General features: G+C 39.1%; 2 protein-coding genes across 3 annotated transcripts; both read left to right on the top strand.

Annotated features, from left to right (window-relative positions):
* Positions 1-4,139: 4,139 nt before the first annotated feature.
* Positions 4,140-17,303, top strand: LOC110903922 (paired amphipathic helix protein Sin3-like 2). Of its 2 annotated transcripts, none has more exons than XM_022149721.2 (22): positions 4,140-4,354; positions 4,450-4,525; positions 5,510-5,728; positions 5,807-5,990; positions 6,081-6,179; positions 6,266-6,436; positions 6,503-6,773; positions 6,857-6,993; positions 7,080-7,155; positions 7,229-7,258; positions 7,973-8,157; positions 8,260-8,414; positions 8,520-8,647; positions 8,741-8,995; positions 9,095-10,119; positions 10,207-10,307; positions 10,395-10,533; positions 10,654-10,806; positions 10,902-11,065; positions 11,159-11,270; positions 16,683-16,817; positions 16,914-17,303. In XM_022149721.2, the coding sequence occupies exons 2-22, from the start codon at positions 4,452-4,454 to the stop codon at positions 16,932-16,934; spliced, it is 3,834 nt and encodes a 1,277-aa protein (XP_022005413.1). In that variant the 5' UTR covers positions 4,140-4,354; positions 4,450-4,451; the 3' UTR covers positions 16,935-17,303. The 2 variants fall into 2 exon arrangements, with proteins under 2 accessions (XP_022005413.1, XP_022005412.1); XM_022149720.2 differs by having other exon boundaries at positions 4,141-4,354; positions 6,500-6,773.
* A 4,505-nt stretch (positions 17,304-21,808) lies between these two features.
* Positions 21,809-26,806, top strand: LOC110907447. The gene is made up of 5 exons (XM_022152430.1): positions 21,809-22,538; positions 22,830-23,648; positions 23,736-24,557; positions 24,690-26,394; positions 26,635-26,806. The coding sequence occupies exons 1-5, from the start codon at positions 21,809-21,811 to the stop codon at positions 26,804-26,806; spliced, it is 4,248 nt and encodes a 1,415-aa protein (XP_022008122.1).
* Positions 26,807-27,612: the final 806 nt, after the last annotated feature.

Raw genomic sequence — 27,612 nt, 5'->3', positions numbered from 1 at the left:
TGTAGTTATATATGTATGTATGTATATATGTATGTATGTATGTATGTAAGTACGTATGTGAAGACGTAATCATGTATGTATGTAAGTAGATGCGTATGTATGCAAGTAAAAGTATGTATGTATGTATTGTATACGTGGTTTCAATACATTTAAGTATTGACGTTATTAACAGTGTGCCTCGAGAATGAAATGTAATGCAGGTACATTATTGAAGTTTCGCCAAGGATTAGACACCCGGATGGAATGATTAAATCTAGAAAGATAACGAGATGTAAAGTATATGTGGATAGAACGTAATGAGACTCCATGATTGAGAATCTTGTTTGTATATAATGTATGCTAATGTTGCGAATGTATGTGGTGGGTGCAGGTTGTACGAATCACAGATTTTCATCACGAGGAGTAGCGATCAAAGACCGAGTCACAAGATAGATTGTACGGGAATGCTTGAGTATGTAGTTTTATAAACATAAGTTATGCTTTTATTTTATTAAACGAGTACGAAGGATGCATATATTGTAAAAGAGTTATTTTAAAATGAACTTTCAAGTAAGTCAAAACGTTTATAATGAAAGAAATTTTATGGTACGTATTTCCGCTGCGTCTTTTCAGTTAATGCGTGTTAGGTTCTTACAGTTTTACACCGAATCTTTACTAAATCTAGACTTTTTAGCTAACAACCTATGTTTATCTTCTTCATCTCTTAAACTTTAACTTAAAACGGTGGAATCCGGATCCAAACGGACTATAGACTTGATGATTAGTCTGAAGTTGGTTTAGAAATGGAATGTTGCCGGAGAAGATGACCGGAGTACGGATTCCGACATAAGCACCGTCACGAACAGACGACTGATCGGACTGGGGTGATTCCCATCCAATCAGACTGGCTGAACAATGATGTGTTTACCGTTGTCTCAAGACGTACCGTGTCGTCACCATTAAACCAGAAACTTAGAAACTTTACAAGGGTGTGAATGGGACAAGGCCTCCCAAATCGAATGGCAATCCGATCGAACTGCCGTCCGATCGAACGGCCATCCGATCGGGGTGTTATATGTATCTTGACTCTTAAACACTTAGAAACTTTTGAGAAACTTGAAACTTTGGAAACCTCAATGATCGAATGGCAATCTGATCGAACTGTCGTCTGATCGGATGACCATCCGATCGGAGTGACCAGAGTTGAACACTTGACTTAACTTTTGGGAAATCAAATCCTTGGATCGATTGACCATTCGATCGAATGGTCATCCGAACGGATGACCATCCGATCGGATGGCAATCCGACCCCACTCACATAAGTCCTCCCAATCGAATGGCAATCCGATCGGACTGGCGTCCGATCGAACAACCATCCGATCAAGATGACTGATCCGACACTTTGCAAATTCTCGTTATTCTGTCCGACACTTATCCGTTGTAATCTAATCAGGCTAAACCTAAAAGAGCTCCCTTTGAACCAATAACAGTTAATCTGTTAAGCAATCACTGTGAGTATACTCGATCTCTTTTGTTTTAAACTTTGGGATGCAACATGTATTCTGTTAAACTATGAAACTAGATACTTTTGAATCTAAACTATATCCTATGTGTATGTGAAACTTGTGATTCTTGATTCTTTGTGCTATGTGAACGTTTAATCTAGAGTGTGTAGTTCCGCCTTAACAATAGTAGCGCTATAGGAGATGCACCTCCCCATTATTCTCGGGGGTATTGTTAGGAGGATTATAGTTTTCCTTGATTCTTGGGAAAAGACCAAAGCATCGGGACACTTGGACTATCACTTGGACTGCGAACACTAGCATGGCTGAAACTATTTTATTATCATTTACATTATGGATATGAGTCTTTTGAATCTACTATGCTATATACTCAAACTTGTATACTCGCCGGTACATTTTGTACTGACTTTATTTTAATCTATATTGCAGGCTGACAAGAAGCTAGGATTCTTGAAACAAGCTATGATGAAGCCTAGAAACTACATTTAGCTAGACCCAGAAATGTTTGGAACTATGTTGATGTTTTGATAATTGGTGATTGTGGATTTATGTTGTTTAGACTATTTTGCATGAATCAATTAAATTACTATTGGAACTATTAGTGTTATGGAAACTCATGAGCAATCTGAACGCTCTGTGCCGCACCCTGATGTTTCCGCCATCGGTTGGGGTGTGACACGTTTCTTGCGCTATAGAATGACTTGCTCCTCCTTCCTTCTTTGTTCCTATACATCACAACTTCATATACTTAGCTTTTGAAAATTTCATTATTCTCATATTCTTTGTCATACAATATGTCGTTTATGAACCATATGCATTCCCACCATAATCATATTTTATCAATTTAGTAAATTTTCATATAAAATCACAATTACATTAGTTTAGATATTTCATCGAACACATGGCGGGCGTACTTTCTAATAAGCATGATGTATAAGTAGTTATAGCATATTCATCCTAATATCATCAATGGGTTACCCTAAACATGTACAATCAATATCATAACTATACTTCATATGATTCATATCAAATTACCTATCTAAACACCTTCTATAACATGAGTTTAATTTCAACATCATCCAATTCATCCATACCTTTACTAAATTTCATCATCTTACAAATTTCAAGTGGGTTTTAACCCAAACTACCAATACAATCAAAATGGCACATAAAATAACCTCTATTTGTTCATAGCATCTAACATTTAGGTTTGATTTCATACAAAGATCATAAATTTCACATAACCCACTTCATAAGATTTCATAAAAACATGACTTGATATGAAAATCACTTAGGGATGAACATTCCTAACTCATGCATTGATTAACCACTGATTTCACTTTCAATTTCACACACCCCAATTCTATCACTGGGCATTTTTTTTATAAGGGTTTTGATTACACAATTTCATTTTAACCCCCCCATTTTTTAGAACATATCACTTTACCTCATATTTACATACTAGTTTGCTAAACCTTAATGCATATATACGATTTTTGATTGTTAAATGCTATAAATCTTAATAATGGTAAAATTTCATGTTTACCATTTCTTTTCGTTAAAATATTGCGATTAAACATTATAACATGTCATACGGAATTTGGGGTGTTGCAAAACGTATACCAACTCGAATTTATACTGACACATAAATAAAAACATGCTCGTAAAAAATACTTTTTAAATAAAGGAACGAAAGGGGTAAACTCGAAACTTTAGAAACTCGAGTGAGTCAAAATAATATTTTATAAATTTCTTAAACACAACAATAAATTAGTGTTTTAAAAAAGAAATTCGCGAAAAAAAATTAGTTAAATATGTAGGGATTAGTTCGGGTTAGGTAAAAATTGCAATTTTCAAAAGTTGACAAAGTAATATTGTATGGGTTAAAACTGTAATTTTTAAAAGTTAAGGGGTTGTAAAAATTGCAATTTTCAAAAGTTAGAGAAGTTGTAAAATGAAGTAATAGTGTGGGGATTAAAATTGCATTTTTCAAAAGTTGATAGTTTGTATAGTCGGTAGAAAAAGAGGGACCACTTGTGTACAAGCTAGAAAAAAGGAGGGAAAATTTGTGGGCCGAAAAAAGGAAGGACTATTTGTGTAAAAGAATGACATAAATGGTAAAAGTTATAGTTTTATAATGTGATATGATATATAATGTAATATGATATAATACAATGTAATATGATATAATATAGTGTAATATGATATGATCATTCAAGTCACTCAAGAGTTGGTTTATTCCAATTTTAGCCCTCAAGGTTTTTTTTACCATAAAACTTATTTAAAATAATAAGCTTTCAAATTTAAAACTCAATAACCTTTTTAAATTTACATTTTAAATGCCATTTTTATATATAAGTTTATGACCCAAAATTATTAGGGACAACCCATGATCTAGAGTGTTGTTAAGAGTTAAGAGGTAAAATTTAAAAAAATAATCAAGGATGACAAGGAAAAATTTAAACCAATAAGCCCAAATACATGAAAAGAAAAGAGCAAAGTATTGGTTTTGAAACAAACATAAAGCCCAAGTATTATTATTGGTTTTGAAACAAACATAAAGGCCCTTACAATTCACTTTATTGAGAAAAAAATAGTATCATATCATATTACGTAATTCAGATTATCATCACATTCACATTTATCAGTCGCACAAACAATATACAAAAAATTTCTTCACCTCTTTTCTGTTTCTTTCTACCGCTTATTATTATTATTTTCTCTTCTCTTCTCTTCTTCATTTGTTTTTGCTAAACCACTAATCATCCTTTCAAAAACTTCGATCCAGAGGTCATTCAACTCGCTTCATTCTGCTGTTCCTTTAGATCTGCCCCAATTTCCCCCCTTCACAGGTTCCCCTTTTCCCCTCATTCTTCTTCTTTCAAGCAGATTTACTCCAATTTCTTTCTGATTTACGTCTAACTTCTTCTGCGTTTCTTATATGCAGGGATGAAACGATTACGAGATGATGGTTATGCTAACTCTCAATTCAAGCGGCCATTTGCTTCTTCCCGAGGAGAATCGTGAGTTCTTGTTTTTTTTTTCTTTAATTTTCTGCTTTATGGTGCTCATTTGTTGTTTGATTATGTGTTTTTCTATGTTTTCTGGTGATTTGAGGTGGGTTGTTTTTTTTTTAATTTTTATTGTTTTTGTGTAAAGATTTTTTTTTGTGTGTTTTTTATTAGTTGTGGGTTTGAATCTGATTGTAGTTTTATAGGGTTTAGTTTTGATTTTGATAGATTTTGTTGACATTAGATTTTTTTTTTTAAATTTTTATTGTTTTTGTGTAAAGATTTTTATTTTTTTTTTATTTTTTTTTGTGTTTTTGATTAGTTGTGGGTTTGAATCTGATTGTAGTTTTATAGGGTTTAGTTTTGATTTTGATAGATTTTGTTGACATAGATTTTTTTTTTATTTATTTTTTTTTTGTGAAATAATTTAGGTGATGTAATTGAATTGGTGGTTAAACTTAAGTACCCGTTTGTATTATTCGTAGATTAGGATTAATTTGGTGTAATTTCGGAGTAACATTCGGCGTTCGGAAAAAAAGTTTTATTATTTGTAGGTAAAGACTGTGATTGTAAACTGTGCAGACCAAGTAGGTTTTTTTTATGGCTGTTAGGGTTACATGGGTTCAAGTATGAGATAGGCATGACAGAACTGTGATTATTAGAAAACCAACCCGAGAAAGGGCAAAAGTAAATCGATAATATTATATATGTTAATTTTTTTTGTCTTTTAGGGTTAAAGCCCAAAATCTGCATAGGGTAAAACATAATCTGCCATAGAACAACCTATGGGAAACTACACAAGGGCCCACAAAAAAATGATTCTAGAACACTCATTAGTTAGCCGCTGAATCGCTCAATTAGAAACCTAAAGATACTATTATGAGAATGGAATGAGATTTGCAATTCATAAAATGTAACACACTTTGCTTATTTGTAATACCATTTTATCGAATGCTAACCTATTAAACGTTCACCTTTTTATCTTTTTTTTTTAAGATATGGCCAACCACAAGCCCCGGGAGGAGGCGGTGAAGCAGCGGGAGGGGCAGGAGTCGGAGCAGGAGCTGGTGGCGGCGTCAGCGGCGGTAGCAATGCACAGAAACTCACAACCAATGACGCGTTGACTTATTTGAAGGAGGTCAAAGACATGTTTCAAGACCAGCGAGAGAAATACGACATGTTTCTTGATGTGATGAAAGATTTTAAAGCTCAAAGGTAAATAATTTCTTTTAAAAGGATTGCTATATTGACGTTTATTTGACCTAATTGAGAACCTCTATCTCTCTGATGCAGAATCGATACTGCTGGTGTCATAGCAAGGGTTAAAGAGTTGTTTAAAGGTCATAATAATTTAATTTTTGGGTTCAATACTTTTTTGCCAAAGGGCTATGAAATAACCGTCATTGAGGATGACGAGGTCCCACCGAAGAGAAGCGTCGAGTTCGAGGAGGCGATAAACTTTGTAAACAAAATAAAGGTGGGAACGATTTTCTTATTTGGTGAAAGAACAACAATAGTTTTAAATTTTTAGTATAATTACTCATTTGTTCTACCCCACTGGTTGCAGAAACGCTTTCAAAACGATGATCAAGTCTACAAATCATTTCTCGACATCTTGAACATGTACAGAAAGGAACACAAGGGTATTAATGAAGTTTACAGTGAGGTGAATTTTCGTAAGATTATCTAAAAATGTTCTAAATGATTTATAAAATTATCTTTGATTTCATTGCTTGTTTGTTACCTACGCAGGTTGCTACACTTTTCGATGATCATCCCGATCTTCTCGATGAATTCACAAGATTTCTGCCAGTTGCTTCAGCTGATGCATCTACACACCATGCTTCATTACGTCATCCCTATCAACGATACGATGAACGGAGTTCAGCCGCGGTCCCACTTAGACTGGGACAGCATGATAAGGTACTTTGACCAAATTATTTATTTCTTTTAGTATTCGAAGGGATTAATTATCTTTTGCATTAGCAGCGAGTCCGGAGAGACAGGATCAACGCCGAACGCGACGCGGGCGTTGATTGTTCCGATATGGATGATAAAACGATGATGAAACTTCACAAGGAACAAAGGAAGCGTGCCGAAAAAGAGAGCAGGGATAGGAGAAATAACGATCAGGATTATAAAGATCCTGATCTCGATAGCAACAGGGATCGTCTCGAAAAACGAAAATCTGCGCGAAAAGTTGAAGATTTTGGAGTGCATTCAGGTTCGGCCCCGTATGATGATAAAGACGCCCTCAAAAGTGAGATGATCTTTTGTCTTGTTGATCATACAAATTTGTTTTGACTAAAAATATAATGGTATTTGACAATTTGTTCATCATAGGTCTGTACAGCCATGAGTTTGCTTTCTGTGAGAATGTGAAGAATAGATTACGCAGTGCAGAAGATTATCAAGCATTTTTGAAATGCCTTCATATCTATAGCACGGAAATAATCACAAGGAAGGAGTTACAGAGCTTGGTATGCTAAGTAGCATGCGCTATATATATGTTTTGTTTTTGGATTAGACAATATAAATCTGATATATCTTTTAATATAATTTTCAGGTTGCTGATCTACTCGGCAAACACACAGATCTTATGGAAGGGTTCAGTGCATTTTTGGAACGTTGCGAAAACATAGGTGGCTTTTTTATTATTTTTGTTGCACTTTTTTTCTTTCGAGGACTCGTTTTCATTATGTATCTTGTTTGCAGATGGGTTCCTAGCTGGTGTCATGGACAAAAGTATGTTCTGCTACTTTTTTTGGTTTTCTCGTTTCTGCACATTTTAATGTATTTAAATTAGGGCTTCAAACGAACCAAACGTTCAGCGAACAGTTCGTGAACCATTCGGCTGGAAGTTCGTTTGGTTAAATGAACAAACATGAACAAGAAATTCCGTTCGTTAGTTAAATGAACAAGCATGAATAGAGGCTGCGATCGTTCATTTACGTTCGTGAACGTTCAGTATCGTGTTCGTTTATGTTCGTTTGTGTTCGATAGTTTATTATTAGGCTTTTAATTTTTATATTTTATTTAATACTTCAAAATTCTCACTAATAAAATACTTAATAAGTTATAGTATATTGTATATTTAATAAAATATTTAATATATGTTCGTTTTCGTTCATGAACGCTTGTTTATGTTTGTCTGTTTTCATTTGTGTTCGTGAATGTTTGTTTGTGTTTGTTGACGTTTGTTTTGATCATTTCTGTTCGTTACCTAAAATTAACGAACAAACACAAATGAACACAGACACGTTCTTTTTCTTAGCGAACAAATACGAACAAAAAATCTCGTTCGGTAAGTGTTCATGAACACATTAATTTTCTTAACGAACGAACACGGACATGGCCTTCTTCGTGTTCGTTCGGTTCATTTGCAGCCCTAATTTTAATGGATTTTACACTCAGAATGGAGAAAAATTCTCACACATTTTCACATTATATCTATTTCAGAAGCTTTATGGAATGTTTCCAAGTCTACAAGAACCGATGAGAAAGAACGAGAAAATAGACGTGAAATCGAAGCTAATAAAGAGAAGGACCGGTACAAAGAGAAGTATTGGGGGAAGTCAATACAAGAACTCGACCTCTCTAATTGTCAAAGATGCACTCCAAGTTATCGACTTCTTCCTGACGATGTAAGTCTATTGTGTCTTTGACCGTTTGACCTCTTTTTACTGCTATCAAGTAACGTACTTTCATGTTTTGACATATTATATATGGTATATTGTCTTCTGTAGTACCCGATTCCGGCAGTAAGTCAAAGATCAGAGCTGGGTACGCAAGTACTGAACGATCTTTGGGTATCTGTGACTTCTGGTAGTGAAGATTATTCGTTCAAGCATATGCGTAAAAACCAGTATGAAGAGAGTCTTTTTAGATGTGAAGATGACAGGTAGTTTTATACTTTTATTAATTTATATTATAGTCTTCAAGTGTAAAGAGAAACCGATATAGACATAAATCTAAATAAGTACGTATCGTCATAATGTTTTTCTAGGTTTGAGCTAGACATGCTGTTGGAGTCGGTGAGTTCAGCTATTAAACACGCTGAGGAACTACTAAACAGCATTAACGACGGTTCGATTAATTCAGAGGGTCCCATTCGTATCGAAGATCACTTCACTGGTAATTATATTGTTTATTTTTATTATGAATGGTTTTAACTCAGTTATGTATTATTGTTCTCATTTTATTTTATTTTGTTATCAATACTTGTAGCTTTGAATTTACGTTGCATTGAACGTCTATACGGCGATCATGGTCTTGAAGTGATGGATACACTGCGTAAAAACCCGTCTGTTTCATTGCCCGTTATATTAATCCGCTTGAAGCAGAAACAAGGCGAATGGACGAAATGTAGATCGGATTTCAACAAGGTTTGGGCGGATGTGTATGCAAAGAATCATTACAAATCACTTGATCACAGGAGTTTCTATTTCAAGCAACAAGATTCAAAGAGTTTGAGCATGAAATGTAAGTGAATCTCGGCATTTACTGATTGTAACGTTGGCGGTTGTAACCGACTAACCGCTTCTCATATTAAAAATCGTTTTTTGCTGTCTGTATGACTAGGCTTAGTCACGGAGATCAAAGGAATAAAAGAAAAGAGCCAGAAAGACGATGACGTGCTCCTTAGTATCGCTGCTGGAAACCGACACTCTATTATGCCGAATCTCGAGTTTGAGTTTACTGACAAGGATATTCATGAAGACTTATTTAAACTTATTAAATTTTCATGTGAGGAGATTTGCACAACCGATGAACAACTGAACAAAGTCATCGAACTTTGGACTACATTCTTGGAGCCAGTTCTCGGTGTTCCGTCTCGGCCCCATAATTCCGATAACATCGAAGATGCCGAGATATCTACACATGGTCCCACCAAAAACGAAGGTGAAATTGACGGTAGTCCCGGCAGCGATAGCGGTACCTTGACTGTTAAGCAAGGAAAATCACCCTGCAATGGACTAGTTTCAAGCAAGGGCATTTTGGTGAACGGCGGTACTTTGCCTAAAGAAGACGGATCTAAGAATACCAGTGCTGTGGATAAAACTCCGATAAACGGTCTTGTAAATGGTAAAGTTTTTTCTAAACCTAATAATGTTCATGAGGACGGCCATGAAGTCAAGTCAAACAATGATGGAAGTTATGCTAAGTTTGAGAAAGAAGAGGGAGAGTTATCACCAAACGGTGATTTTGATGACGGTGATTTCGTTGGCTACGGAAATGATAACGGGACGCATGCTAAAGGAAAGCATAGTGTAGAGATTGACCCGGATGCTGATGATGAGGACAGTGAGAATGTTCCGGAAGGTGGAGATGATGTGTCGGGAAGTGAGTCTGCTGCGGATGATGTGTCGAGGGAAGAGCATGAAGAAGAAGACAGAGACCATGACGATATCGACGGTAAAGCCGAAAGTGAAGGTGAGGCTGAGGGTGCAGAAGATGCCACATCATTGGTATCTTCAGATCATATGTTGCTTACTGCAAAACCACTTGCGAAACGTGTGGCTTCTCCGTTACATGATGGCGGGAAAAAAGATTGTAATGTTTTCTATGGAAAAGAATCTTTCTATGTGCTTTTTAGGCTTCATCAAGTAAGAACACGACTCTGTTTTATTTTTTAAACATGGTATTATTTTGTTTTTGTTTTTGTTTTTAAATATACTGTTTAATGTTGTCAGGTATTATATGAAAGACTATTATTTGCTCGAGTTAATTCGACATCTGCTGAAACAAAATGGAGAGCTGCTAAGGACACTTCTCCACCTGATTTGTATTCTAGGTAATTCAGTTACACTTTTTTAATATGTTATATTCAGAATTTTATAACAAGTATTTTTCCTCACTATAGTATTGTTGTACCGTGCAGATTTATGAGTGCTTTATATAATCTGCTTGATGGATCTGCTGATAACGCAAAATTTGAAGATGATTGTCGAGCCATTCTTGGAAATCAATCTTATGTGTTATTTACCTTAGATAAGCTAATTTATAAGCTCGTGAAACAGGTATGCACCTACATTTGATCTTATGCTTAATTCATTTAAGGAAACTTCATATATACCTGTCAAAACTTATAAAATATCGTATATGCTTAACGGTTCTGATTAATCTCTTTATGGATGCAGCTTCAAAATGTTGCTGGTGATGAGGTGGACAACAAACTACTTCAACTATACGAGTACGAAAGATCTCGAACGCCTGAGAAGTTTATTGATTCTGTATACTATGAGAATGTACATAATATCCTCCATGAGGAAAACATATTCAGATTTCAGTTTGTAAGCCCTCTCGCCTTTTCCTAAAGTTAATTCTTTTTCTTTTTTGGAATCGAATGCATTTTTTATTTATTTATTTTATTTTCTATCCTTTGCAGTCATCTGGCCCATCTTGTTTAACTATCCAGCTGATGGATGATAGGAATGAAAAGGCTGAAACCGTTGCGGTTTCCGTGGATGCTAATTTTGCAGCTTATTTACACAATGATTTTCTTTCTGTTGTGCCTCTTGGAATAAAGGAATATGGCATTATGATGCAGAGGTAAAATACACTTTTAAATGATCGTTTTTCAGTTTGACTGAATGTAAGAGCTATTTTGTTTTCTAATGACATCAAAATTGTAACTATTTGTAGAAATAAACGCCAATACTCGGTCATGGATGAATCTTCTGCCATGTCAGCTGCAATGGAAGGTGTTTACGGGGTCAATGGTTTGGAGTATAAGATGTCTTGCAACTCGTCAAAGGTATTTGCTGTTCTTTTCATTGCTGCTGTACAGGTGCATCTGCATTATGTTTCCTTGTTTTCGTCTCTTTTCCTTAAATATATATTGTATCTATTTGTTGTTGCAGAAACAAGAATGATTTATATTCTGGAAAAACAAATAAGAGATTTTATCTCGTGTGTAGGCACAAATGACAAAACTATTATATAATGAAGTAGATACTCTAAATTACCTGTTTCCGTTTTAATGAACCTTGTCTTTCTTTTATGAAAATCTGCAACGTATCTTCTTTGGTGTTCCGAAGCCCATATTTTCTTTCAAGCCCATATTTTCTTTCATTGTTGTTTCATGGCTTCTTGCCTATTAACACGATAATAGTACTTTTGGAGTGTGTGTCTGTGCGTATATATGTTGGGTTCGTAGGCTTTAGGGTAGCCGGCCCTAATTAGGGTTAGCCTGCCCTAGTTAGGGTTAGCCGGCCCTAGTTATTAGGCCCACTTAGTTAACTTGTTGACCAAGTAGGAAACCCTAATCTTGTTCTATAAATACCTATGATGTAATTGTAATCTGTGTCATTCTGAAAACAGTTGTGAGCATCTAATAAAAGTAAAACCCTAGTTGCAACCCGTGGACGCAGGTCACCTTGACCGAACCACGTAAATTCTCGTGTTCTTTATTTTCTGCTAGTGTGTGTGTGTTTGTTCCGCTTCCGCTCGAGCCTACTCTGATTTGATACCCCTACCAATATATACTATGCAGTTAATGTGGTCTAAAATCAAATATCGGTCAAGGGCCGATATATGAGATATCGGTTATTACGGTGGGATATCGGTAATTTAAAATAATGCTGAATATATATAAAACGTAAACGTATATACTATTAATAGTAATATCAAAAGTCAAAACTCAAAAGTGGCAATGTTTGAAACATGATCTAATCGTAAGCCATGATATCTTCCTCCGAGTATACATCAACCAAGGCATCCAAAATAACGGTCAGTATTGCCAATAATATTGGATTCAATATTCCGGACCGATATTTTGTAGAGGGCCGATAACCGATATCCCACTGATATTAACTGCATAGTGTGTGTGTATAGTGAAAGTCTTAAATACAAAAGGGTCTTAACGTGCGACCGTGCACGAGTGAAATAATAACGTGCATAATTATGCAAATAACGTGCGTAATTAGGGTTTCGCCCAACCCATTCGTAATTATGTAAATAATGTGCGTAATTATGTATTCTAACGTGCACATTTTAAACAGGCAAATTGGATTTAAATAATCTCAACTTTCTCACTTTAGCCGATAATAATCCTAACTGGTCCACTTTTGGCTGATAATAGTTCGCCGCTAAAAATAGCTTAACGGAGTTACTTTTTTTTTCCGAATTGCAAACCAATGTTTTAGGGATTTTGATCAGAACGAGGATACGAGTCGATTTATGTAAAACTTATCTCGAAACGGTGCTCCAAACGACTTGATTTTTGTTAATTGGAAGTTTAAACACCCGAACTGAAACACCGTTTTCGTCGTTTGGGGCAGTATTTCGAGGTAAACTTTACATCAATCAAACCATATCCTCGTTCTAATCAAAAGCCCTAAAACATTGGTTTGTAATTCGAAAAAACACTTAACTCCATTAAGCTATTTTTAACGCAGACTATTATCGGCCAAAAGTGGACCAATTCGGATTATTATCGGCAAATAACCGAGTTGGGATTATTATCAGCCAAACTGAGAAAGTTGGGATTATTTAAATCCAATTTGCCTTTTAAAAATTAACATGCGTAATGCACTCTCGCACCGTCACACGTTAAGAGGCTATTGTACGTTAACCTTCCCCTTTATATTATAGAATATTTACTTGATAGAGGACAATGTATGCACTCTCGCACCGTCACACATTTACACCGTACTTACTTCACTCTCACATTCTATGTCCTTGATCTTAATCTACTTTCATGCTAACCCTAGCCTTCATATCTTACGAATGTCGAAATTTGTAAAAGCAAATTGTTACCAATCCAAATTAGTTAAAAAACAAAGAGGCAAATAATGGAAACTAAATTGTTCATGGACCCAAAATAGTTAAGAAACAAAGAAGCAATTAATGTAATAAATATTTTCCTCTTATTTTAAATACCGTAAAATATATTATGTGGTAATGACAACATAAATCGTTTATCAAATACTCATAAACATAAAGATTTGAAATTTAAGAAACAAAGAAAAAACATAGATAATAACAGTGGTAGAAGAACAATATGGAAATTGTTGGTGCTTATGGATTTAACAGGTGAAGTGTGACAATTGATTAGGTGAAGTTTGTGGGTCGGGGCAACGTGTCTCACATGGATCGAAAATCACCTATAGGCCTTAAGATGTAGGCTACTAATAATTTTCATCATGCTTAATTGCTTATAAGTTCACTTGAGGGTCAGTGGGCTAGCCATCACTTTGGGCTTGAGGTGTTACAAACCTTTCCGGTATCTTTCATGTCAATAAGTTTTTTATCAGTGAATGTAGTATTAAATTTGTAGCATGATGAAAAATTCGTACGGTCTAGACGTATATTAGTTATTAAATAAGTCTTATTGGGGCCGTTAAAAAAGTTAAGTCTTATTGGGAGATGAGTACCAACGGTCCTTTCTAATAGATGACTTTGTTTTTATCATCGGTAAAGGATTAGGAATTAGTATTTTTATCTAGGGGCTCATACCATAAAAACCAACATACTTTTCATTTTGCGTGAAAAGTTGCACAACATATTTTTGGTATATTAGTCATACACGGATCCAGTGCATAATAGGGGGGAGGCACCCCGAGGCCCATTTTTGTAGATTACGCACAATTTAAGGGGGCCTGATTGGCTGATTGTTTGTGTAAATCTAAATCGTGGGCCGGCCCACCTGACGCACTCTACACCCCCCAATTTAAGGGGCCTGAACATATTTTATATATTTATTTGTTATTTGATAGGAATCGTATGTTAGTTTTTTCACTTAAATAGTATTTTGCAATTGTGGGAGGGGGTATATGTAACTTTTACCTTTTATAAATAAAGATCACTAGTGACTTGGGGAAGGGGGGAACGGAATTGGTTAGTTGTTAGGCTCGGCTCATTGCCATGTGCATGAGAAGGCCATAGCCCTAGGACCACTTGTGGTTGTTATCCTTGTAGATCCTTGTGATCAAATCTTTCAATTTAATACAATTAGTATCATTCGATTTCATCATTTTTATTATACACAATTCAAAACCCTATCATTGGTCCGACCTGCCTCACCTCTGCTCTCCTCCGATTTCTTCTCTGTTCTGTTTCATTCAATTTCCGATCTAAATTCCGATTCAACTGTCGCTTCAATTTCCGTTTCCATCATGGTGAATCAAACCTCTCGATTGGATGCTCATGAACAACAAATTCATCAACTACAGTCCGATGTTGCTGAGATTAAGGCATCTCTCACAGCATTGAATGACGATCGGGCCGAATCTGCTGAATTTCGTAAGTTGTGTTAGCGTGGATGAAATCGCAGGAGAAGAAACATATGGATGATTCGTCTGGATCTGGATCCTCAGGTATGGTGTTCTCGACGTCCGGCCCCAAATCTGGCTCTTCTGATCCTCTGTTTGGCTTACCATGGGCTGTGAAGAAGGTGAAATTGCCTGAGTTCTCTGGTTTTGATCCGCAAGGCTGGATCCAGAAGGCGAACCTGTTTTTCGATCTCAATCAGACTCCTGATGCTTCTTGCTTACAGCTTGCTCAACTGAGTATGATTGGTGTTGCTCAACACTGGTTTATGGTCCTCACTCAGGTTCGACCATCTCTTTCGTGGCTGGATTTTCAATCAGAATTGTTGCAACGGTTTAGTGGTCTCGCGATTCAGAACCCGTATGAACAATTGGCAACTATTCAGCAATCAGATTCCATTTATGATTTTATTGATGATTTCGAGTATTTGTTGTCTTTGGTTCCTCGTTTACCCGAGTCTCAAGTTATTGGTTGTTTTCTTGCGGGATTGAAGGATGATGTCAAACAGAGGGTCCGTTTACATCGCCCAACTTCATGTATTGATGCGATGTCCTTGGCTAAGGATGTTGAGTTGATACTTCGACCATCAGATTCTCATACGCTGTCGTCTCGTTTTCGCTATTCTCAACAGTCGGGACTGCCCTTGTTGGGTTACGGGTCCGGGCATCGTCTTGGTGGCAATTCAATGTCTAACCCTGCTGGGAATTCTTACAAGTTGGAATATTTGTTTACATAAAAGTTTTATCTAAGTCTTAACACGGCCTACCTCTACTCCTATGTCTATATTAGTTGGTTAGGATAATCTTCTTTGTGGGATCCGCCGGAGGATAAGAATTTGGGTTAAATCGTTTCATGTTAATATATCATCATATGTTGTTTTTTCAAAACCTATCCCCCCATTCCCTAATAAATTTCTGGGTCCATCACCGATTACAGCCCCTAAACTTGTTTAAAAGGTACAGATTCATAAACGTCTCGTTTCATTCGTGAGGCTATGTAGGTGGTTTTTTGTTGACGCGGATGTAACGTACACGTTTTATCGCGTGGAACACTAACTCGTCAATTTTTGATTGCTTATTTACTAATTTATACCTACTTATATGATCAAATAAGTTATTTATGTTTGCACTTTTACACATTTGAAATGCCACCTCATCAAGTTTTAACCCATTAACAAGTCGGTTTTCTTTTACAAGTTTGGGTTGAGGGATTTTTCATGCAAAATGAGAAAGTATGTTGGTTTTTTATGGCATTAACCTTTTTTAGTTAGTATTTTTAGACTGCTTCATTTATATAAATAGGGGTTTTGGATTGTATATTCATCACAAGGAAATTATGACTGTTGTTCATTCTATCTGTTGATCTGATTGCGTTTCGTTTCCTTTATTATTATCGAGCAGCTCTTATCACAAATCTGGTAAGAAATATTAAGAATTTACAGATCACAATTCACAAATTACAGTTGCGAATCAGGATGGATTGTGATTTGCTAGTTTGTTTTTAATGTTTATTTCTTTAAGTAGAATCTAATTGTGTAATTCAGTACCAGATCTTACTCGTATCGTGTCATGTAGTTTGCGGGAATCCAATTAATTTCTAAAGTTAAGAATTTCCTCTTAAAGAGATGGTCTTTTTTCGTGAAAGAGTAATAAATATGCAGTTAAATGTACAATAATTATATGATACAATTTCCATTTTCACATGATTATTTTGCCAGGTAGATTATAATCTCACTATTTGAATTTGCTCTGTTTCCTTGATACGTATCCTCATGAAATAATTGTTCCATGTGCTATTATGTATTTGTCTGCAAAAAAAAAAAAAAAAAAACATTCTGGTGGCATATTGCATCTCTTGGTAAAACTTAACTGCGTTCTAATCAGTTGATTGCTGACAGATATCCTACGTCCTCGATACAGAGGATTTCTTTAAGAGAAGAAAAGTAAAAAAGTTGCCCGGATGCAGAAAATCATCATTAAGGCAAGCAAAAGTACAACGGTTTCGCAAGTTCCTAGAACGCTTTGTCCCAAAGGTACGTATTTTACATTTGATATGAATAGTATATAATACTCTATCTGAAATAACAAGATACTTAAGAATGGAACATATATTATTGGTTGTTTTGTAGAATCTCGGCGGCATAAGTTAGCTGTGAAGTTGATACAATACAGACAATGAAGCATCAGTTGTGTAAATAGGCTTCATGTTACAGTTGAGGTTTCTGCTCATCTAATTGCTTCTATTTTTGTTGTGCTGCATCACAAACTAGTCTTTTGTGATCTTTGTTTTGTTATTTTTATTTTCTGTGGCTCGCCGATGAATTTTGAATGTCAGTATTATTTCAAAGTTGGAGGTAGGGTTTTTATTTTCTGTGAACTAGGAAGCTCTTGATACGGGGCTTTGTCAGATAAACCTTACTTCCAACTGAAACAGTTATGGTAATCTGGCATTTATTGGCAATAACTCTTTCTTTTAATTCTACAATTATGCTATTGAGAAAAGAAATAATCAGGGATTTTTGGTCTTTTTACGACGGTTTTATTTTTTCATCGTTTGTGCATCTGGATGACGCTGTATAGTTTCGATGTAGTTAGGGCTGGAAACAAACTCGAACAAGGCTTAGTTCGTGTCGATTCATTTATATGTAACTGAACAAACAAAGATAAACACAAATGATATTTTGTGTCTATTTTTAATGGATGTTCAGGAATATAAACGAACGAGGCGTGTTCATTTGTTCATTTATTTTGATGAATATTGTTTATGTTTGTTAGTTTATCAAATGAACAAACTTTCTGTTGAGCGGTTCACTAAACGTTCAGTTACGTTTATTCCGTTCGACGGATATTGTTCCTCATGATTTGGGAGCAATTGGTATTAGTGAATCAAATGCTGTGTTTACCTTGCTGTCTTTAATGTAATTGGCAAACCTAGTTGTACTTTGGTTGTTACATAGCTGGGCCTAAGTATCGACCTAGTGCAGAAAGATCTAAGTAGCTGTACATTTGAATTTTGATCACTAATAATCTGTTCCTCTCTGGCTCTTTTAAGTTTAAACACTTCCTCTGTAAATATGACTAGTTAGGTTAGGGGCCTTGGTCTTAGAAGACTGAATCAGAATTGGTGATTGATGCTTAAATTGCCGTAAGGGTGTTTGTAGCAACTGCTTTGAATGATAGTTTGATTGGTTAAGCTAGTTGTTTCTATAACCTAGCCAAAGATCGTTTGACCGGTTTAGGAATTTGGATGGTTAGCATGGTCATATGCTTTAAAGAAAGGTCTGGTTTGATTGAAACATTCTATTTGTGGTAACTATGTGCTACCCATGGTAGTTTAAAGGCTCAGGGCACAAAGACAAGGAGCTTAAAAAGCGAACATCTGGTCCAGACCTTTTTTAGCTGTTTTAGACCCGCTTTTTCAGACCTTTTGAAACTACTTTTGGTCGGTTAAGACATGTTTTTTAGCGGGTTCAGACATGCTCTTTTCCGGTTTAATGAGGCTTGCTATACTCTAGGCGGTTTTGCTGCGCGACCTTTATTAGTATACTCAGATTCTTGGAATAGGTATTTCCTTTGTTAGAGTATTAGCACTTATTCAAAACATAAAACTACATAACACACTTTCATAATTTAACTAGTTGAAAGACGCAAAATATATTCCAATATTTGCACTCAAAGCTGAAGTTCACGTCTTCACTGTGCGTCTGTGCCAAAGTTTCGGCACATGTTGTGTTAGGCCGGAGGGTGTGGAGGGCGCCACCCCTGCCACCTCACCAACAATAGCGCCGGTGGGGCGCCACCGTCCATACCCACCGATTTAAGAGGGGGCACCATGGTGGTTTCGTCAACATGGTAACGAAGAAGATTTGGCAGGATCGAGAGGTGATTGGTTGCATGTGGGGGCGCTATAGTTTGAAGGGGGGCTTTATCCCACACTCTGCAAATTAAGGGAAGACGTGATAAAGCCCCCTGGCTAACGTGGATTTGACGTGCCACACCCCATAGCCTTGGTGTATGATAACCTTAAGTCTGAAATACATGCAACCACTATGTTTGACACTTGACAGTCAAGTTTTTGGAGTTTAGGTAAAAAGATTGTGCATTCTAGTAGCCATCATAGGTGGCTTAGTTGTTTCAAGACTTCGCCCACTTACAATCCAAATGTTAAATATAGTTTTGTGTAAAAGTATATGGATGAATGACAAACTGATTTCTTATGGGTATCGGTTGAAAGAGTAAAACAGATTAGGTTTTAACAGGGAAGGAAGATAGATCAACAATAAGTAATAATAAATTAAAAAGATATTAGTAAAAGTAAAGAGAATTTATCAACGTTTAAATTCTATTTCGAAAATAAACTTAGTAGTTTAGCGAAATCAAACTAGCATTTGCGATTACATGCATACTCTATGGATGTCTCGATGTGGTTCTCCTCACTTCGATCCTTATAAATCTTCACAAGAGACTTGTTATTTTTGGAGGTCTTTTAAAATGAAGGTAAGAAAAAGATACCTTAAGTATGCACTCTCCTTATATTTAAGAGTGTTGAAGAGATAAAGTTATTCTACAAAGACTCTTAATTGTAAGAAGTGTAAGAAGGTTTTATAGAGTGACAAGTGTCTAAGAATCTAAATCCTAAACCCACTACACCACCACCCAAAACCTAAACACCCACCACACCGCCACCTAAAAACCTTACTTACAAAACAAAACATCTACAATTTACAAGTGAGAGGATGAACAATTTACGATGATCAAAATTTGATCTATCTTTTACTATGTTGCTTATCATTTTGACAATATATACACAAATTTATAGAAGTTTTCTATCTACAATTATACAAAGGATTTTGTAACTTACAAATATCTCATCATCCCGACTTGAGGTTGACCAAGAGATCTCATTTGGAGATCTTTGCTAACGTTGAAGATGAACATGTAAAGGTTTACACACGTGAGGGTTAGAGTAGTGGCGGATCTTGCCCGTTGAACGTCCCAGGGCCGAAACACACGGGCACTAAAAAATGCCCGGGCCGAACATAGTATATATAAAAAATTTCGATCGAAATGCGGAAAATTAGCACTACGGCCGAAAAAATTGCCAGGGCCGTGGCCCTGGCACGGGCCTTCTAAGAACCGCCCCTGGGTTAGAGTATATAACTTTCATTAAACATAGTTAAGGTATAAGATACTCCAAAGGTGGTTAATTCTGTACACAAAATGACCAAATTGCTGCGCTACCTTTATTAGTACAATACCTATGGTTTACCTATTTTGCGATTTCCGTACCTATGTATTGAAAATTACACTATTGATATCAACTTTAACAAAATTGTTTCACCTTTAATACATCACAAGTACTAACCATGTAATTAATTCTACAACCACAGGTACCAATGGTGAAACAATTTGTAAAAGTTGGTACTAAATGTGTAATTTTTAAAAAATAGGTATGAAAATGAGAAAATAGATAAACTACACACACGAACCATGTGATTAATTCTTATTTTTTTTAGTATTCATACAGTCAAACATTTTTTCAAAATTAATAAAGTCATTTATATTTTAATTCCTAAAATATCTAAAATATCTGACCAATAAACTATAAAGTGACTGGTTGAAGAGTTATGGTCCTAATCCCCTGCCTACATGGCAGGGACCACACCACTTTTTGTGCACACAAGGCATCCATGTCACCAGAGCCTTCTAGAAGCTTCCAGAAGACACCTAGGCGGTTCACAGCTGGCACCAAAGATGCCTTGCCCAACATAAAGGACAACACGTGTCACCATTGACAGAAGGCCACATAGGCCTGCGGCAATCCAGGGAGCAGGGCTGACGCGACCAGTACGAGGTATCCAGCACAAGCGAATACAAGGACGCCACGTGTACCACTACACCCTTCGCGACAGAGCAGACCAAGAGGATATTCCCCTTGGTCGGACAGCTGGCGCGCACCCACAGCTGGCATAGCTGCTTCCTCCTTCTTCACCCTCCGGCTATAAATAGGACCCTTCATCATTCAGGTTAAAGGATCTCAGCTCTCTTTACTCACTCTATACACACACTGTTTTATTCATCTCAGAACAATACTTATTCTCACGCCGGAGCCTGGTTAAGAGGGAAAACCCCTTTCTCCCTCTTAACGAGACTAACGGTGTTTACTGTTTTGCAGATTTCAGGCCATCGATACGAGCGAGAGAAGAGGTTGAACCCCATAAGTGAAACGACCCCTCTTGGTTATCCTTGTGTTAACCATTGTTTCAACATTGGCGCCATCCGCTTTTTTGCAAGACCACTCTCACCTCTTTTTCTCTTTTAGAAAACACTCGTGAAAATGGCAGACCAGAATCATTCACACCCAGCTGACGGAGAAATCTCTTCTTTTGAACTCGTTTCGGACACGGCACACGTCCAACGAGGTCAAAGGAACGAGACCATCCAAGAAGGTCAGCTGAACAACGAGTTTCCATCCATTTTTGGAAGTGCGTCCAGGGCTGCTAGCCAAACCACAACTGGACCCATTTTCCAAACACCAGCAAGAATCATTACTCAAACCACAAACGGGGCTGCTCTCCAACCTCCAACGGGGATATTACACCAAACACCACCGCCGATGCAGACTGTAAGCCATGGACCAGGCCCTTCTGTGCCATCGGAACAAGCACAACTCAACTATTCTGCACTTTTAGGGCTACCCGAAGGAAAAACTCTGGCTTCCTGGTATGCCGAACAGATGGCGTCTATAAACCTCGTTTATACGCAGCTCAGCGCACAACAAGCCTTGCTCCAAGCACAGGCCAACCAATCAGCATTCGTAACTCCACAACCAAGGTCTCTGAGTACACACACGGCTCAGCAGACAAACGCGTGGAACTTACGACCAGAAAGAGAACCAGCGCAACAGGTCAGAAGACCCAGCATACAAGACACGCGCGATACTTATGCTGAAACACAGAGCAACTTCGTCCAAACTTCCAATCTACAACGAAGGCCGATCCAAACCCGTTTGGGCGCACGCAACATGAATACAGAATGGGAAGAGGAGGAAGACGACCCAACGTACAAGGCAGAATCCACAGTGTTCAGCAGACTTCCTCCAGAACACGAGGCATACAAACCAACCAAGCGCGCGGGGTACAACCCCAAAGCAGAGCATGACTACACCTTGAGCTATCGTCCTGAGGACATGGCTGAAAATTCAAAATTCATTCCAGAAATCGCGTGCGCGGCCATCGACAAAACGAAGTTACCACACAACGTAGGTAAATACAATGGGTTGACGGACCCAGACGATCACCTCCAGGTGTTTAAAGGTGCAGGAGCAACAGGCGGATGGAACTTACCAACATGGTGCCACCTGTTTGCTCAGACATTCGTTGGCGCGACGCGCATTTGGTTCGACAACTTACCGGCTGGCAAAATAAAATCATGGGTCGACTTCCGAGAGAAGTTCTTGGCACACTTCTCTCAGCAACGAAGACAAGCCAGAGATCCAGGTGATTGTCTGAACATATGGAGAAAAGACTATGAAAGCGTAGAAGATTTCATTACAAGGTATAACAAAGAATGTCTAGAGATCGGAGACATACCAGAAAAAATGATGCGTGCACACTTCATGCGAGCGGTCAAGTGCGACGATCTGGTTAAAAGAATCAAAGGGCGAGATGGAGGACCCAAAGACTGGGAAACCTTCATTGAAGCGGCCAAGACCATTGCGCAGACGGATAGGCAACTGACCGGTGACGATCACCGTCAGCGCGCACACAACCATAACGATCGAAACAAGAGAAGGGGCAGAAATCAACCCTGGAGGGCTTCTGGGAACAGAGAAAGAAGCCCCCCACGGGACGACGCACGCCATACGATCAATCAGATAGCCCATCGAAAGGAAGTAAAGCGCGAAAATAGAGAAAAGCAGTGGACTCCACTAACCAAAACACCTTCTGAAGTCTTAGCCACAGAGAACCATCAGTTCAAACCACCCTTGCAGATGCGCAACAAAAGGGGTCAGGACCCAAATCTCTTCTGTGAATTCCACAAAGATACGGGCCACTTGACCGACGATTGCTTTAGCTTAAAGCAAGAAATCGAAAGAGCTCTAAGAGACGGAAAGCTCGGTCACTTAGTCAAAGGAGGAAAGCGCGATTACCGCCAGATACAACGAAGAGATGAAGGTCCAGACAACAAGAAGCTCAGAAAGCTCGAAACTCATATGGTGCAAGGAGGTCCACGGCGACGAAGGAAAAACTACAACAAGCGCGCACAGGATGATTCATGGCGCGAGAAGCAGGTAGTGTTCCCAGTTGTCAGGGGAGGTCCAAGAGAAAAGCGGCCAATAGTCATTCTAGGGGTGATCGGCCACTACCAAACAGATTACATCTTTATTGATCCCGGAAGCACCGCAGACATCATATATGAACAGTGCTTCAATCAATTCGACCAAGAGGATAAGGCGCGCCTAGAACCAGTCGACTACCCACTAACTGGATTCTGCAACGAGGCCGTCTTTCCCCTAGGACAAATATCTTTCCCAGTATTGCTTTATGATGGGAGAAATTCAAGAACCGAAGAAGTCACATTCATGGTGCTACCGGCACATTCAAGACATGACATCCTCTTAGGACGAGAATCCCAAGGAGATTTCAGCATGATCTGTTCCGCACCACATTCTGCCATAGGCTTTCCAACCGAAACAGGCATTGCGTTGATATACGCAAGCAAGGAAGTGCTAACAACAGATGAAATCAGGCCGGCAAAAGCAAGCAGGCCCGCACCGCGCAAAGAGGCAGAAAAATGGGTATTGAATAGCGCGTACCCAGAACAAACAGTCACTCTGGGACCCGCAATGTCTGATCTAACGCGTGCGGCGCTAAAGAAATTACTGCATGACAACATGGACGTGTTCGCCTGGACACCGGCTGATATGGTTGGTGTTCCACGGCACATAGCGGAACACCGGCTAAATGTCTCAGAGGATGCAAAGCCAGTAGTGCATGCTAAACGACATCTGGGAGACATCAAACATGATGCAATGAAAGAACAAGTGTTAGAACTGCTAAACGCAGGAATCATCAGGGAAGTCCGGTACCAAACGTGGGTAGCAAGCCCAGTTATGGTAAAGAAACCGAATGGTAGTTGGAGAATGTGCGTCGACTACAAGGATCTGAACAAAGCATGTCCCCGTGACTGCTATGCTTTGCCAGACATAGACGAGAAGATAGATTCTTTGGCAACGTTTCGGTGGAAATGTTTTCTGGATTGCTACAAAGGATACCACCAGGTCCAGATGGCTGTTCAAGACGAGGATAAAACCGCATTCCGCACGCCAACGGGGCTATACTGCTACACCAAGATGCCGTTCGGCTTAAAGAATGCAGGTGCTACGTATCAACGGTTGATGAACGAAACGTTCAGCGACGCCATCGGTAAATACATAGAGGTATACATGGATGATCTGGTAATCATGAGCAGGGAGGAGAGCGCGATGCTGGCAAATATTCAGAAAACCTTCAACACGCTGCGCAGCGTGAGCATCAAACTGAATCCAGCAAAGTGCTCATTCGGAATGGAGGAAGGAAAGTTTTTGGGCTTCATAGTCACTAAAGACGGTTTTAAGGTGAACCCAGAAAAGGTCCAGGCCATAGAGAGGATGCCTTCACCAGCAAACGTCAAAGACATGCAAAAGCTCGCAGGACGATTGGCAGCACTGAATCGATTCCTAGCCAACCACGCAGCAAAATCCTTCCCATTCATCAAGACCTTACGCAACTGCATGAAGAAAAACCAATTCCAATGGACTCCGGAAGCAGAAAATGCGTTCCGCGAGATGAAAGACTGTCTCATCAAGCTGCCAACTCTAACCGCACCAAACAAAGGAGAGCCTTTGGTCTTGTACCTCTCAGCTTCCGACAAGGCCGTCGGAGCCGTATTGCTGGTCGATCGACAAGGTGTCCAAACACCTGTGTACTACGTGTCCAGAACCTTAACCGACCCAGAAACAAGATACGCAATCATGGAAAAGCTTGTCCTTGCACTGATTCACGCGTCAAGAAGGCTGCGCCGATATTTCGCCAATCACGTCATCCACGTGTTAACAAATTACAATATTGGGAATATCCTAGCAAGGCCGGAAATATCAGGAAGGTTGGCCAAATGGGCGATAGAGCTAGGGGGACACAACGTAGTCTTCAGACCACGACCGTCGATAAAAGGCCAAGTTTTGGCAGACTTCATGACGGAAGTCCCGGATGACAAAGACAGAGAGTGTAAGGCGATGGAGAAAGCGGAGAAAAAACAAACCGAAGAGCCATGGCTGCTGTATACAGACGGTGCATCCAACGAAGATGGGGCAGGCGCGGGGCTACGACTAGTAAGCCCTGACAAACACGAGTTCACTTACGCCATACACCTATACTTCAAGAGCACAAATAACGAAGCAGAGTACGAAGCCTTTCTGGCCGGCTTGCGTTTGGCAATCAAAATGGGAGTCCGACATATTGAGGCACATGTGGACTCCATGTTAGTGGCAGGCCAAATCAACGGTCAATACGAAGCCAAGGGCGACATAATGGCACTCTACCTCAACCAAGCAAAGACGTTGCTGCAAACCTTCTATTCTTACAAGGTGCACCACATAAACCGCAGTGAAAACAAGCCGGCAGACGCCTTAAGCAAGCTTGCGTCGACAAGTTTCCAGCACCTAGCCAAAGACGTACGCATAGAAGTTTTAAGCAACCCGTCTGTTCCACTCCGAGAAGTCAGCGTCATCCAAACAGGAACCACGTCCTGGATGACACCCATCATCATGTACTTACAGTCCGGGATACTTCCAGAAAATAAAGCCGAAGCGCGGAAAATCCAGTATAAATCAGAACATTATCAGATGGCAGACGGGATACTGTACCGAAAGTCATATCTCGGCCCGCTGCTAAGATGTGTTGACGCCGACGACGCAAATTATCTGATCCGGGAAGTACATAAAGGCATCTGCGGCATCCACGCCGGGCCGCGCATGGTAGTGGCAAAAGTAATGAACGCCGGTTATTACTGGCCCGGAATGCACCTCGATGCCGTGAAGGAATTAAGAAAGTGCAGCGGCTGCCAACGGCATGCACCAAAAACCATGCGTCCAAAAAACGAGTTGGTGCCAGTAACAACCGCATGGCCCTTTCAGCAATGGGGCATAGACATGGTGGGCCCTTTCCCAGAAGCTCCGGGGGCAGTCAAGTTCATCATCGTCGCGGTCGACTACTTCACCAAGTGGGTGGAAGCAAAAGCACTTGCGTCAACCACATCGGCAGTCGTTAAACGATTCATCTGGGAACAAATCATATGTCGTTTCGGCCTGCCACTCCGAATCATCACCGACAATGGTACAAACTTTGCAGCAGATGATCTCGAACGATGGTTCAAGGAACTAAACATTGAACACACCTTCTCGTCGGTCGCACATCCGCAAGGGAATGGTCAAGTTGAAGCAGTCAACAAGAGCATCGTTGATGGCATCAAAGCAAGACTCGGTGAAAAAAGACGAGGATGGGTCGACGAGCTACCAAGCATATTATGGGCCCATAGAACAATGCCCAAGACAAGCAATGGAGAAACACCGTTCAGCTTGGTCTATGGGTCCGAGGCGGTGATTCCAGTAGAAATCGGGCTTCCATCTCCGAGAATGCTCTCCATGAATCTGATCAATAACGAAGAAGAAAGGAGGATCGACCTGGACCTCCTAGAAGAACGGAGAGAGATGGCCGCAATCAATGAAGCCAAATACAAGACAAAGCTTGAAAAATATTACAACTCCCGAGTCCGGATCTGCACCTTCAACCCAGGCGATTATGTCTTAAGGGACAATGAAGCGTCCAACGCAGAAAAACCGGGAAAACTGGCTCCCAAATGGGAAGGCCCGTACATCATTGATGAGGTCCACGGCAAGGGGGCATACAAGCTACGCACCATGAACGACAAAGAGGTTCCACGAACCTGGAATGCCCAACAGTTACGCAAATGCTACATATAAACATGTAATCGTATAGGGCGAATCGCCGACACATTTACCTAATACAAGAAGTGTTTGGCTATCTTTACTTCATGCAAATTTTTTTGTCACAACTGCATTTATTACTTCGGGCGTACACGAAAACATCAATGGCTCGACCATAGGAAACGTTGTAGACCTCCAAGGCTCGTCACAACCAAGTGCACAGCCGGGTCGAAAACACAACCAAAGCCTACAAAACGCCAAAAAAAACATAACTTCGTGCCCACATAAACACGAAAATATCGATAGCAAGGCAACTAAACATTGTAATGCTCCCAAGGCTGTGATCCCAGCTGAGCTCACACAATAACCTGCAACTCGATCACTTCGTATGTCACATGCAAGCGCGCATACTTAAACGACAGAATAAAAACGTTGTAGTAACACAACATCACCTGTCAGCGCCATCATTCATTCGTGACACCTAATCAAAGTAATTAAAACATGCACATATTATGACGATTTCAAAATTTGCATAACCATAATCAAAGTAACAACACATCTGTCAAATACATAACACAACATGTAAGAAATTTCAAATTGTCTCAAAAACAACCATTACAAGCCCATTTCAGGGCCACACATGGCACGCAGGCCGGAAACAACCTATCACGCATGGCTGGAGCCAGCACCTCCAGCAGCATCATCGCCATCTTCTCCCAAGGCCTTTTTCAACAAAGCCACCCCATTCGCTTTGTGAGCCAACTTCCCAGAGGCCCGAACAACAGCTAAATCAAGCGTCGAGAACTCTTTTCGCTTCGCAGCATAAGTAGCATCACAATCCT

The sequence above is a fragment of the Helianthus annuus genome, chromosome 14 (assembly GCF_002127325.2).
Source record: "Helianthus annuus cultivar XRQ/B chromosome 14, HanXRQr2.0-SUNRISE, whole genome shotgun sequence".
Lineage (NCBI taxonomy): Eukaryota > Viridiplantae > Streptophyta > Magnoliopsida > Asterales > Asteraceae > Helianthus > Helianthus annuus.
Note: the sequence above shows the minus strand (reverse complement) of the source record. Positions and strands in the feature narration are given on the sequence as shown.